The sequence below is a fragment of the Hemiscyllium ocellatum genome, chromosome 6, assembly GCF_020745735.1.
Source record: "Hemiscyllium ocellatum isolate sHemOce1 chromosome 6, sHemOce1.pat.X.cur, whole genome shotgun sequence".
In the NCBI taxonomy this organism is placed as follows: domain Eukaryota; kingdom Metazoa; phylum Chordata; class Chondrichthyes; order Orectolobiformes; family Hemiscylliidae; genus Hemiscyllium; species Hemiscyllium ocellatum.
The window spans coordinates 91145971-91161453 of record NC_083406.1 but is presented as its reverse complement, the minus strand read 5'-3'; the positions used below and the strand labels follow the sequence as shown (position 1 = coordinate 91161453).

The 15483-nt window shown below is 39.6% G+C and overlaps 1 protein-coding gene across 1 annotated transcript in view; it reads right to left on the bottom strand.

The window, feature by feature from the left end:
- The window catches only part of brca2 (BRCA2 DNA repair associated), a 121904-nt gene that overhangs the window by 28158 nt on the left and 78263 nt on the right, over nucleotides 1-15483 (bottom strand). Inside the window, exons 19-21 of the mRNA XM_060826976.1 lie at nucleotides 15098-15245; nucleotides 12248-12372; nucleotides 6459-6657 (exon numbers count right to left, since the gene is read on the bottom strand). Of these exons, the coding sequence (XP_060682959.1) occupies nucleotides 6459-6657; nucleotides 12248-12372; nucleotides 15098-15245 (472 nt within the window). The remainder of the gene's footprint in view (nucleotides 1-6458; nucleotides 6658-12247; nucleotides 12373-15097; nucleotides 15246-15483) is intronic.

Genomic DNA, 15483 nt, shown 5'->3' with positions numbered 1-15483 from the left:
ATTGTATCCAGGAAAAGGTTGGAATACATACTGAACATTGGTCCTACCCCTTCCCCACCCAATCAATCGATGGAGATGGAGTGACAGAGAGGCTAACCTGGGAACAGATGTTCTCAGAAATGCACAACAGAAATATGGAGGTTGTTTAGGGAGGACTTGCTCATAATGCTGGATAGGTTTGTCCCACTGAGGTAAGGAAGGGATAATAGGGTGAAGGAACCTTGGGTGACGAGATGTGGAACATCTAGTCAAGAAGAAGGAAGCTTACTTAAGTTGAGGAGGCTAGGATCTGACAGGGTTCTAGAGGGTTACATGACAGCCAGGAAGGAACTGAAGAATAGACTTAGGAGAGCTAGAAGAGGGCATGAAAAAGCTTTAGTGGGGAGGATTAAGGAAATCCCCAAAGCGTTCTACATTTATGTGATGAACAAGAGGATGGCCAGAGTGAGGGTAGGGCCCCGATCAGGGATAATGGAGGGAACTTGTGCCTGGATTTGGAGGTGGTTGGGGAGGTCCGTAATTAATACTTTGCTTCAGTATTCACTAAGAGGGACCTTGACCTTTCTCAGGACAGTGTGAAACAAGCTGAAATGCTCGAAAAACTTGATGTTAAGGAGGAAGATATGCTGAAAATTTTGAAAAATATAAAGATAGATAAGTCCCCTCTGCCAGATAGGTTATACGCAAGGTTACTACGGGAAATGAGGGAAGAGATTGCTGTGCTTTTGCAATGATCTTTGCGTCGTCACTGTCCACTGAAGTAGTGCCAGATGATTGGAGGGTGGCAAATGTTCTTTCCTTGTTCAAGAAAAGGAATACGGATAATCCTGGTAATTAGAAACCAGTCAGTCTTACTGCTGTGGTGGGTAAATTATTGGAGAGGATTCTGAGAGACAGGACTTCGTATGACTTGGGAAAACAGTCTCGGATTAGTGACAGCCAGCATGGCTTTGTGAGGGCACGTCATGCCTCACAATCCTTACTGAATTCTTTAAGGATGTGACAAAACACATTGAAGGTAGAGAAGTGGATGTGGTGTACGTGGATTTTAGCAAGGCATTTGATAATGTTCCCCATAATACGCTCATTCAGAAAGTAGGGATGCATGGAATACAGGGAAACCTGTCTGTCTGGAAACAGAATTAGCTGGCCTAAAGATGACAGAGGGTGGTAGCAAATGGAAAGTATTCAGCCTGCAGCTCAGTGACCAGTGGTGTTCTGCGGGGATCAGTTCTGAGAACCTCTGCTCTTTTTATAAATTACTTAGATGAGGAAGTGGAAGGGTGAGTTAATAAGTTTGCTGATGACATGAAGGTTGATGGAGTAGTTGATAGTGTGGAAGTCTGTTGTAGGTTGCAATAGGACATTGACATAATGCAGAACTGGGCTGATAAGTGGCAGATGAAGTTCAATCTGGAAAACTGTAAAGTAATTCATTTTAGAAGGTTGAATTTGAATACGGAATACAGGATTAAAGGCAGAATTCTTTGCACTGTGGAGGATCAGAGGGATTATAGGGTCCATGTCCATAACAGATCCTTCAAAGTTGCCATCCAAGTTGACAGGATTGTTAAGAAGGCAGATAGTGTGTTGGCTTTCATTAGCAGCAGATTGAGTTTAAGATGTTATGCTGTAGTTCTATAAAACCTGATCAGGCCACACTTAGAATATTGAGTTCAGTTCTTGTCACCTCATTATATGAAAGATGTGGGAATTTTAGAAAGGGTGCAGAGGGGATTTACCAGGATGCTGTTTGGACTGGAGGACATGTCTTATGAAGGGAGCTGGGCTTTTCTCATTGGAGCAAAGGAGGATGAGAGGTGACTTGATAGACAAGATCATGAGTGGCATAGATAGAAATAGTAAGAGACTTTTTCTCAGGGCAGAAAAGGCTATCACAAGGGAGTGTAATTTTAAGGTGATTGGAGGAAGGTTTAAGCGAGATGTCAGAAGTTGGTACTTTACACAGAAAGTGGTGGGTGCATGGAATGCATTGCCAGCAGTGATGGTAGAGTTGGACACATTAAGGACATTTAAGCGACTTTTGGGTAGGCACATCGATGATACCAAAATGAAGGCTACAGAGTCTATTTGACCATAGTGTAGGATAAAAGGTTGGCACAACAGCAAGGGCCAAAGGGCCTACACTATGCTGTACTGTTGTGTTCTATACAGTGAGCACACAGAGAAATAGGTAATGATCAACCTGAGAGAATCAACAGCAGCTAATGGTGACCATTAATAACTGACAATGGGTTGGCTGCGGTAGCAACCTATGTGATGACGAGGCCAGGTGTATGGTGGTTGGGGCAAGGACATAGGAGAAGACTTTCAAGTCTTAAAATTATTGAACTCAGAGTCCTGAAAACTGCAGGGTCCCAAAGTGGAAAAATGAGGTGCTGTTCTTCCATCTTGCACTGAGCTTCACTGGAGCGCTGCAGCAAGCCAGAGACAAGAGATGTTGGTCAGGGAACACGTGAAGAACTGAATTTGTGAAAGGTTCAACATTTTTTCAACCTGGAAATGGAACTGATGAAATAAACCAATCCAAGTTGATATTTCAAGCACTTGAAAGGATATTTAACTTAAGGGTTAAATGTATTGTGTTTTTCACAAAAAAGCTCCTGGTTGTTGAAAAAAGAAAACATTTCAGAAAAAAATAAATTCAATCCCAACAAAACTTGTCAGCCCAGCTACACTACAATTTTGAAATTGGGATAATTATGCAAAAATAAAACCTTTAGACACATCATTTTAATAAGGTGTTTTGGAGAAAATAATGTCAACTAAAAGTAGTAAAAAAAAAACGCTTGTTTATCACTAACACAAAATTACATGGATGTTGGAAATTTGAAACAAAAATGAAAATGCTGGAAAACACCCTGCAGGTCAGAAAGCATCTATCGGGAGAAATAGCTTTCTGATGAAAAGTAATCAACTTTAAATGCCATTTCTCTTACAAAGAGAGCAAAACAAATGCCTGAACAGGAGTGAAAAGAATAATTCTAATTAACTCATCCACTTCCTACCAATTTGCGCACCTGGTAGTTAAAAGGCTGACAACTCGGTCTATTCCTTATTTTAAAAGGATTTTAAAAGGGTTGACATTTTATAAGAACATTATATATTTAATGTCAGAGGTGCATCAACAATAAGACTGTTTCCATCTTCCTGACATTGACAAACTTTGCCTCATTTGCTGCTGAAACCCTCATCCATGTCTTTGTTTTCTGTATTTCAGCATACTCCTGGCTGTTCTCCCACATTCTACCCTCAATAAAATTTAGGTCATCTACAGTGTCGTGGCTCACACTAAGTTCCATTTGCTTTGACTTATATGGTCTCGGAATTACTTTCCCTCCCAGTCAGCTCATACCTTGATCTTAAAGTTTTCATCCTTGATTTGAAACCCTCTACAACCTTACTCATCCCCACCTATGTTATCGCCTCCAACCCTTTAAGATATCTGTGCTCCTCTAATTATGACCTCTTGTGCACTTCCAATTATAGTTGTTCCACCAAGGTGAGCATGCCTTCAGTCAGCTAAACTTCAAACTCTAGCATTTCCTCCCTACACCTCTTCCCATCTCCACATTACTTCCTCCTTGAAACTTATTTCCATCAAGTCTAATGGAAAGTTATGGTCTAACACAGTGGTTCCCAAACTTTTCGGTAACAACACACTTCAGCGAGACAAACAATTCCATGCCACACCTACATTTTTCAGATGAGTTGACTGCTCAAATATCACATTTAGTTTCATTTACTACAGTAACAGACTTGTGACACACTAGGCAGAGCAGATGCTAAGGGCTGAATGGCCTATACCTCCCTGTACTTCCTATGATTCAACCAATTCCTTTGTCATCCTTTGCTAAAATCTAACTACTCCCAGTCCTCTGGTCTGCTGCTGTCTTTGGCGAATTTCTATGCCCGTTCCTTGGATCAAGTACTCTCCTTAATTTCCCTTGCTGTCCATGGTTTGGCTACTGTTCCAATTTTGTAATAGGACACAAAAAGTTCCAGTCAATATGGGGGAAGTTAAAATCTCCTCCACAACCCGGTTACTTTCACGTCTTTCCAAAATCTGACCAGATGTGTCTTCATCGGATTCCTGAAGGGCTTATGCTCAAAACGTCGAATTTCCTGTTCCTTGGATGCTGCCTGACCTGCTGCGCTTTTCCAGCAATACATTTTCAGCTCTGATCTCCAGCATCTGCAGACCTCACTTTCTCCACCTATTTACTAAGCCTGCCTTCAACACCATAATTCCAACCAAATTCACCTCTAAACTCAGACCTAGGAATTTGCTCGCCCTAGAATTTCTAACCCCCAGACCGCAATCAGTAAGGATAGATGACAAAATATCCACCTCAATAATCCTAAATACTGGTGCCCTACAAGGCTGTGCACTCAGTCCATTGCTATAGTCGTTACATACTCTTGACTGCATGGCCAAATTCTGTTCTAACTCCACTTGCAAGTTTGCTAATAACACCACTGGAATGGGTTGGATCTTAAAAAATGATGAGAAGAAATAGAGCGCTTAATTGCATGGTGTAAACACAACAATCCCTCCCTCAACGTCAACAAAATGAAGGAGCTGGTCATTGACTTCAGGAAGTGGAGTGGAGGTTACGCCCCTCTCTGTATCAATGGTGCTGATGGAGATGGTCAACAGCTTCATGTTCCTAGTAGTAAATTTGTCCTGGTCCATCCATGTAGATGCTATGATCAAGGAAGCACACCAACACTTCTACTTCTGACTCTTACCAATTTTTTATAGATGTGGCACAGAAAGCGTTCTATGGCAAACATGATTTGGAGGTGCCGTTGCTGGATTGGGATGTACAAAGTTTAAAAATCACAACACCACGTTATAGTCCAACAGGTTCATTTGGATGCACTAGCTTTCGAAGCGCTGTTCCTTCATCAGGTGGTTGTGGAGTAAGTTCGCAAGACACAGAATTTCCAGCAAAAGCTACAGTGTGATGCAACTTAAATGATATATTGAAAAAGGCCTGGATTGTTTGCTAAGTCTCTCATCTTTTAGAATGACCATGTTGGTTTCAGTTCTTTCATATGTAAATCACAGAACATTTTTTTAAAAAAAAAGTTACATTCTCAAATGAACTTTAACAATAGGTGCCATCTCATCTCAGATAATGCACTGAAGGCGAGAGGTGCCCTGTGCGAGACTATCTGTGCCCCAATGTTCAGACTGATTCTATTTCTAAAAAAGAGATTTATAGAATCTTACATGGATTCATGCAGTTTTTGAGTGCTTCCAAATAAACCTGGTGTTGAGAGATTTTTAAACTTTTATTCCAAGCATTAACAACTCTACCTAAGATTGCAAGAAATTACAGAGTTGTGAACGCTGCCCAGTCCTCCATGCAAACAAACCTCCTTCACGGATTCTGTCGGTCATTCCCACTGCAGAGAAAGCAGCCAATATAATCAAAGATCATTCCCACCCACTTGTTCTCTCTTCCACCACACAGAAGATAACAGAAGTTTGAAAACATGTACCAACAGATTTAGAACAGCTTCTTCCCTGCTGTTGTAAGACTTCAGAGTAGACCTCTTATATTTTAGAGTCGACACCTTCTCTGGAATTGTAACACGATACTCTGCATTCTGTTCTATTACGCTAATCCACTTATATAAAAGCTACAATTTGTCTCGCTAGCACGTGAAACAATTTCCTTCACTGTATTTTGATGTGTGAAGTAATAAATCAAATCAAAACTTCCACTACTCTTGTTGTCTTGACTTGCACTAAGTCCAGTTCACCCAATCTTATTGACTTACACCGACTCCTGATTAAATAATATCTTGATTTCAAGCTTTCAAAGCCTCCAAGCTCTTGTCTTTTTCCCATCTCTCCACAGCAATGCAAGTTATTCATGCTCCTCTATTATTAGCTTTGTGTTATCCTGATTTTGATTGTAATAGTATTTTTGGACTTCTTTAGATGCTTAGATTCAGAGTTCCAGAAATCCATCCCTTCCTCAAATTTTCTTTAAAGTCAATCTTTTTATTCAAGCTAACACCATTGCCTTATTATCACCTAAAGATGGCTCACTTCTTAATACATTCCTGAAACAGTCTGGCTCTTTTTATTATATAAAAGTAAAACATTGTTGTTGATGCAGAAAATTACTTACTCAATTTCAAAGTGTCTACAAGCAAACTATTACCAAAAGTGTTTCAAAGTAAAACATGCATTTTAAGGGCTGTTTTGAAAGAAAACAATTGGAACTATTGAAATTTATGGTCATACAGTATCTCCAATGAACATGAAGTAGATAGCTCATTGAAGCTAGTGCAGCTTATCACATTTTGAGTCAAATGCTGCATCATTAAATTTTACTTGGAAAGAGTAGAGGCTGATTTAATAATATCCTTACCAAAAATGAGGTAAACAATGATTAATATTCATATCCAATACTCACTTGCATCACTGTTCTGATTTTTGTAGTCCATAACACAGAGTTTCCACACAGGACTAACATCCCTTTTTGTGTAGCTGTTTTCATTTTCAGCACTTTCCAATGCTTTTCTGAACTCCGCCTCAATCTGGGCTTGTTTTTGTTCATTCAACAATTGTCTGTAGTTATTCAGGGCTCTCAACTGTTGTTCATTTAAATAGCCCTGTAAGGCAACACAACCTATGTAACGTATTCATCATTCTATGGAAAAATGCACCAGACCAGAGAAAAAACTTGGGATAATGAATCTTCAATCTGGTACTGTGTGCTAAGACAAAACACTCTCAATACATGGATACTGAAATCTGTGAACTCCTCGCTGCAAATATCCAAATATAACATTGTCTGGAAGTAATGCTCATCCAGGATGCTGCACAAAGAAACTCAATCCCGTTCTAATTATAATCATAAACAGCCCTCTATGAAAAAGAGATTACCAACAACAAGGACTACCACAACATCCACAGTTTTCACATTTGGACAGCCTACAGAACACTTGAACCCTACACCTTAAGATTTAACATGTTACACGAAAGTGCCAGAACATTTCAACAAAAATGCATATTTGTTGCATGCATATATATAACAAGTTAATAGGATGACTATACTTCAAGTTGATAAAGCACCAAGTCTGCTACTCAGTTGAATCAAACTGCTAAGGTGTCTAAAAGAGTTAAACATGATGGACTTGTGCACCAAAAACAATAATGGCAAAATCACCCCTTCTAAACATGTAAATCGCCCTTAGGGGGTTGTGCCAAAATGGTAAAGGGGTTGGGGGGGGGGGGGGGGGGGGGGGGGGGGGAGAAGAGGTGGTGGTGTAGGAGTTATCCCACACATCATCCTATACCAATCGTTCTTATCTTGGCACGATAAAGCCAGCATAGATAATGGCACAGTGGTATACAATCAGGAGAGAGTTGCCTTGGAATTTCCCAACATTGACTCCAAACCATGAGATTTCATGACATCAAACAAGCAGCACAATTTCACAAAAGGAAAACAGCGTCTGACTAATTTATGAATACTTGAGACGTCCTCAAAAAACAGAGTGGATGGAAGGAATATGTTACATGTGGACTTCCAAAAGGCATTCAACAGGCATAAAAGGTTAAGTCATAAGAACTAGGAGCAGAATTAGACAATTTAGTCCCTCAAATCTGTTCCACCATTCAATACAATGATGAGTGGTCTCATCTCAGATGCACCCTACAACCCTTCAGCTCACTACTAATTAAATATTTGTCCACTCCTTCCTTAAATTTACACAATGCCCCAGCATTCACCACTCTGGCGCAGGGCATTCCGTATATTCACAATCCTTTGAATGAAGACATTCCTCCTGCTCTGTTTTAAACCTGTTATCCTAAAACTATGAACTGTCATTCCAGTTTGTCGCACAAGGAAACATCCTTTTCACACCTACTTACCAATCCCCTTTAGCATCCTCCATAGCTCAGTTGGATCTCATTCTTTTAAATTTCAGAAAGTATGCTCAATCTTTCTTAAGACAAAACTCAAGTCTGGAATCAATATAATGAACCTCTGCAAATCAGCCTCAAATAAGGGGACCAAATTATATGCAGTACTCCAAGTGTGGTCTCATCAATGCCTTGTACAGTTGCAGCAACACTTTTTCTTTTATACTCCATTCCATTGCTAAATTCCATTTACCTTCCTTATTATCTGCTGTATCTGCATGCTAGTTTTTTGCAATTCATGCACAAGGACTCCAATAATCTCACACCTACACATGTTAAACTTCTTCTGCCAAATTTTGGTCCATTCACCTAACCTGTCCATATCCATTTGTACATTTCTTCATTACAATTACTTTCCCACCTACTCTAGTATCATCTGCAAGTATGGCTAAAGTACTTTTTATCCTGCATCCAGGAATGAATATAGATTGTAAATAGTTGGGGCCTGAGGACTGAACCCTGTGCACACCACTAGTTAATCTTGCCAATCAGAAAAAGATCCATTTCTCCCTACTGTTTTCGGTTTTCTATCCAAGCTAATTAATTAACCCAACCCCATTAGATTCAACTTTGTGTATTAGCTTTTTGTGCAATGCTTTATCAAATGCCTGCTGAAAGTACAGACCCACTACATCTATCGGATCTAATTGTCCACATTGCTTGTTACATCTTCAAAGTCCTAAGATAATAATGCATGGCATTGGAGGCATATTGGCATGGTAAGAAAATTGGCTCATTTGGATAAAGAGTTCTTTTTCAGGTAGGCGACCTGCAACCCAACTTCCACAGGGATTAGTGCTGGACTGCAATTATACAATTATATTAATAACTTGGAGGAAGGATGCAACTGTGCTGCAGCAAAATTTGCAGGTGACAAAAGAGTCAGTTTACAAGAGGGATACAAACAATTTACAGGAAGATACTGATAAATTAAGTAAGTGGGCAAAAAGTTGACAAATGGAGAAAAACGTGGAGGAAAACGTGAAGTTATTCATTTTGGAAGGGAGAACAGCAGAACATTTCTTTTGAATGAAGAAAAGCATCAAAAATCTGCAATGTGACAGGACTTGGGGCCACTTGTGCTTTTAACACTAAGTTAGCAAGCAGCTAATCAGGAAAGCTAATAAAATGTTGGTCCTTATTTCAACAGGGTTGGAGCACAAGTAGTGACGTCTTACTGCAACTGCACAAGATGCTGATGATACATCTGGAGTACAGTGAGCAGTATTGAAATAATTTTCTATAAATTACCACTGCATCAATTACTATTTCCACACTATTTCTCATTCTTATCGGAAGTCCAGATGAAATATATAACAAAAATACCTAGATGTGTAATATTCAATTAGGAGACACACTGCAACTTAAGTACTTTGGATCTGTCTTCACTAAGGAGAACACAAATAATGTTCCAAATGCATGGAGGGAGAGGGTCAAGCCAGAAGGAGGAACTGAAGGAAATGTTTATTAATCAAGAAATGGTATTGGGGACATTGATGGGTTTAAAACCCGCTGAGTTGCTAGGGCTTGATGCGCTGTATCCCAGTGTACTTAAGGAAGTGGCTCTAGAAATAGCGGACACATTGGAGAGTTCCAATGGATTGAAGGGTAGCTAACAAACTCCCAACATTTTAAAAGGGAAAGAAAATGGGGAATTATAGGGTGGTTAGGTGACATCAGTGGTGGGAAAAATGCTTGAGTCAATTATTAAGAATGTTATAACTGAATTTGGAAAGCAGTAATAGGAATGCTCCAAGTCAGCATGGATTCACTCAAGGGAAATCAGACTTGTCAAATCGATTTTTTAAGGATCTGACCAGTAGAGGGGACAAGGGTGAGTCAGTGGATGCTGTGTATCTGGACTTTCAAAGAGCGTTTGACAAGGTCCCACACAAAAGGTTAGTAAGCAAAATTAAAGCTCATTGTATGGAGGTAATGCACTGACCTGGACAGAGCTAGTTGGCAAACAAGAAGCAGAGAGCTGGAATAAACAGGTCCTTTTCAGAGCGATGAGTGGTGTACTGCAGGTTTCAGTGCTGTTACCCCAGCTATTCACAGCATACATTAACAATTTGGACGAAGGCATTGAATGTTTCCAAATTGACAGACAACACTAAGATGGGTGGCAGCGTGTGCTATGAGGAGGATGCTAAGAGGCTGTAGGTGACTTGGACAGTCTGGCTGAGTGGGCAAATATTTGGCAAGTGCAATCTTATGTAGATAAATGTGAGGTTATCTACATTGGTGGCAAAAACGTGAAGGCAGATTATTATCCAAATGGTGGCAGTTTAAGAAAAGGAGAGATGCAACGAGACCCAAGTGTCATGGTGGAACAGTCACTGAATGCTAGTGTGCAGATGCAGCAGACAGTGAGGAAAGCTAAAGCATCGTTGGGTTTCATAGCAAAAGGATTTGGATATAAGAGTAGGGATGTCTTGCTACAGTTGTACAAGACCTCAGTGAGGCACACCTTGAGTATTGTGTGCAGTTTTAGTCTCCTAGCCCAAGGTAGGAAATTCTGACTATTAAGGGAGTACCGCAAAGATTCACTAGACTGATTTCTGAGATGGCAAGACTGACATATGAAAGTGGGTTGGATCTACTGGGCTTGTACTCACTGGAATTTAGATGAGTTTGGAGGGCGGAGGTGGCTGACAACCCTCATGGCTAAATGGATCAAGGAGTATGGAGAGAAAACAGGAGTGGGATACTGAAATTGCACGATCAGCCACGATCATATTGAATGGCGATGCAGGTTCGAAGCGCTGAAATAGCCCACTGCTGAAGTATTTTCTATGTTTTTAAAAGAACCAAATTTCATAGAAGCAAATAAAATAGGCATCAGTTCTATATATAAAACCATCTCCAATTTACTAGTTATAGTTTACATATATTCCACAAACACATTTCATACACCACTGTCTGAAATACTCCCAAAAGCAATTACCATAGAGATTATGGCAGGTATTGTAACTTGCAATATATGACTAATGTCATTCCACAAGTTTTGAAAACTCTACTATTCGGTGTTTTATTACCGATTTCTATGATGAATCAGAAAGCATGCACCCAAGTGGCTCATAACACAAAGATTAATAGCATTGTAAGAAACTTAGATGCAAATATAAAATTACAAAGATGATGATGAAATCAAAGGATGATTTGTTTGAAGTTTTCAAGCTATTGAGGATGAGATAGTGTAGGTGGAGGAACCTTTATGGGCACCATTTGCGAAGCCATCTCTCACTGGCCAGAGGGCAGTTAGTAGTCAGCCATATTACTGTGATCAGTACTATAGAGTATTCCAGGTGTGGTCTTAACAATATCTTATATAACCAAAGAATAAGTTCCCTATTCTTCCATTCAATTTTCCCTGTAATATACGATAACTTCTACCAGTTTTCTTGAAACTAACTTATCCTGACATAGTGGAGATATGCCATCACACTCCTGATTTGTGCCTCATAGTTGGTGAAATACTCAGAATTACTGAGCCTTTGGCTCGATCTTGTAGCCGCAGTATTGAGATAGTCGATTCAATAGGTTTGTTAATGATGGCCCCTAGGATATTGTGAATGGAAGTTCATTGCTAAACAATGTCAAAAGGGAGGTGGCAAACTCTCTCAAGTTGCAGATCATCATCACCTGGCTTGGTGCTACCAATGTTAGTTTTCACATAATAGCTCAAGCCTAAATGCTGATTCAGATTTTGCAGTGATAAGCATGGATAATGTTTCAATCTCTGAGGATTGTAATTGAATCTAATGATGGATGAAAGCTAGGAAGAGATCAACATAATTTTAATTTCTGACTTGTCAATTTTAAATTCAAGGCTGATAACATTCTGTTAAACAGTCATAAAGGAATATGGGACATGGGCAGGTTATATAGAATTAGGCTGCTGATTTGTCATGATAGATGAAGGGTGAAATAACGTATGCTTAAAACACATTTGCAATATAAGTTAAAATATATAAAATTAGGAAGAATAATTTTGCCAGTTCTTTTCTCCAACTTCAAAATGAATTAGTCTCTGCCCAGTGTGCTGAGCCACGTAATTGTCACTCTAGACAAACTCCTAATGATAAGCAGATCAAGATTAACCCAAAGTTGCAGCTATTTCATCCATATGTCATCCCCGAAGTGGAAATCTGAGCAGTATACTTAAAGGATATGTCAATCTAAACATCCGAACAACATCCCAAAATACAGATTGCAGGAGTCAGGTGATATATACACAGTTAAGACACTTGAAAGTACACATTTGATTACCTCAACAGATAATGGATCTGAAGAATTCTGAATTGCTTCATACAAATCTACACCATCTTGAAGCATCATGATCCGTTGGTCACTTAACTTCTCCACTTTGTGTTCTCTGCTTTTCTTTTCGTCAACTTCAAAACAGAATATTTTACATATTTAACTATTTTACTTGATATCTATTCTTAAAAACCAAGGAACAAATTACATCTTAGCAATCAAGAACGTAAAGTAATCAAACAGAAGATGTTAGAAATACTGTACAGCCAGAGAAACATTGTGGAAACAGAAACAGTTAACTTACAAAAATTAATTTACAAGATGTTGGTGTCACTGGCTAGGCCAGCATGTCTTGCCCACCCCTAGTTGCCCACAGAGCAGTTAAAAGTCAAGTGTATTACAATGGGTCTGGAGTCACATGTATGTCCAGCCAGGAAAATATGGCACAGGTTTCCTTCTGTAAAAGGCATTAGTCAGCCAGATAAACTTTTTTTCCCCCCTCTGACAACAGTTTCATTATCAGACTGTAGTTTTGTTTTTGAAATCCAATTTCCACTATCTGTCATGGTAGGCTTTGAACCTTGCCCCCCCCCCCCTCCCCCCAAACATTACCCAAGTCTCTGGGCTAATAGTCTTGCAATAATACCAATAAGCCATTGCTTCCCCTTATCAGACTGATAATGTTCAGGTTTCTGCTCTTCTAAATACCTACCAAAATCTAAATTTGAGTATAGCCTACGCATCTTCTTCAGAGTTCAGCGTTACCACCCAAACTGCTGATCATTAACATCTTGGAGGTTCACTACTGACCAAAAAGATAACTGAATAAGCTACACATGCTGAGATTATAAGAGCTCTGCAACCCAAGATGACTGACTTCTTGACTTCCCGAAGTGTTTCTTGTCTACAAAGCAGATATTAGCAGTGCGGTGGAATCTTCACCATTTGTTTGGATGAGTGAAGTTCCACAAACACTAAAGGTGCTTGATATTCACCAGCCTAAAAACAGTCCACTCAAATCTGCAGCCCTTATACTCCCTTAAATATTCAATCTATATTATTGATGCATTACAGCTACATGTATAACATCTACAGGGCACAATCTTACAATTTGAACTATCTCCATTTCATAAGGAAGACAAGGAAAGCTTGTTGTATGTGCACTATTATCTTCAAGCTACACAGCTTGAAGATGTGGAAATGTATTACTGCTCCTTCTTTGTCAGTGAATGAAAGTTCTGGAACTCCTTACTGATCAGCACATTCACCATGCATGGATGCAAGAGATTAACTGTAGAGGTGAGCTGAGAGTGGCATCCTCAATATCAAAGCCACATTCAAATAAATATGGCATCAAGTAGCCCCAGCAGAATTGAAATCACTGGGAATCAGGGAGATTGGATTCATACTTACTACAAAATGTATTTATTGATTTTTATTGAACACCATCATCTCAAACCAAAACATCACTGCAGGAGTTCTTTAGGATAGTATCCTAGGCCCAACCACCTTCAGATGCTTCAATGACCTTCCCACCATCATAATGTCAGAAACGGGGATGCTCGAAGATGACGCACCATGTTCAAGACCATTCATGAATCTTCAGATACTGAAGCAGTCTGTGTTGATGTGCAGCAAGTCCTGGGCAATACCCAGACATGGGCTGATAAATTGCAAGCAACATTTGGCATTACACAATTCCTAGGGAATGACCATCTTCAACTTGACAGTAGGCAATTGTTGCCTCTTGACATGCATTGACACTGCCATAGCTAAATGACCCACTATCAACTTCCTAAGAGATATCATAGACCTGAAGCTGTATTGGAACAGCTACATAAATACCATGGCTACATGAGCAGTTCAAAACTTAGGACTTCTGCAGTAAGTAACTCTCCTCCCATCTCTCCAATGCGTGTCCATCATCTAATGGCACAAGCCACTACTGGTGCTACTCCAACACCATACAAGCAGCTCATCATCATCTAGGAAAAAGTAGCTTGCTTGACTGGCACCCCAAATATCACTTTCAAAATTCACTCCCTTCACCATTGATGCGCAATAATATCACCTATAATATGTACTACTCTAATTTACACAGACTTGCGTGACTGCACCTGCAGCTTCTACCACCTAAGGGGGCAGAAGCATGGGAATGCCATCATGTGCAAGTTCCCCAATAAGACACATCCTCTTCCCCTACCCCACACCAACTTGAAAGTATGTAGTCATACCTTCAGTGGAGCTAAAATTCCTGAAATTTCTTTCCTGACACAGAACTGTATGTGACCCTACACTCCAAGGAATGAACTAGATCAAAACGACTAATCAGTCTTCTGTGGGACAATTAGGAATTGTCAATATATGCTGAGAAAGCCAGAGCTGCCCACATCCCTGTGAATTTAAAGCCTCATGGACCAGAGTTTGAGACCATGCTTCAGCATCACTTTCCACAATGCTGGCTGGCAGTGCCAGTAACATGCACATTCCTTGAATAAGTAAAAGTTTATGAATATTAGAGCATTGGTCTTTAAAGCGACACAGCTTCAGATAGGCACTCATTCTTTAGATACCAGATTTATCAGGCATTGTGCCCTATTGTAAGACTAAAAATGATAACATGGTCTCGCACAGAAGGCCAATTGCCTATTATTTCAACATAAGAGACAACATCAAAATATAATCGTAATCCAGAAAGTGTTATCTTCAAAATGAAAAAAAAATTAAAAATCTAATTACCATAGTTTGTAATAATTTGAAAGAGCTAAAGTGCGGAACAAAATTCAACTGGCATTATATTAATTAAAACTTGACCTGTTATTTTCAAAGATATCTTTTTAGACATTGTGTTCTGATTACCTCCATATCGTTCTTGCAGTTCAGCTTCAGTGTTGGCATACAACAGTTCCAACTTTCTCTGCTGATTGTCATAATGTATCTGAGCCTCTCGTTCTTCAGCCCGTTCATTCCGAAATATATACGTTCCATTGGATTTCTTTTCCATCCACTGAAGAAAAATGCATCTCTCATCAGAAATACAAACTAGACAACAGAAAATGCATTGTGCATTGGCTGAGCAAAACTCTGGATTCACAGTAGGCAGCAATTGCTGAACTAAAATTTCATTTATTAGAGCGGTACTGGAAATGCGCAACAGGTCAGGCAGCATCCGAGGAACAGGAAAATCGATGCTTTCGGTAAGAGCCCTTCATCAGAAATGCATTCCATTCACGATAAAGGGCTCC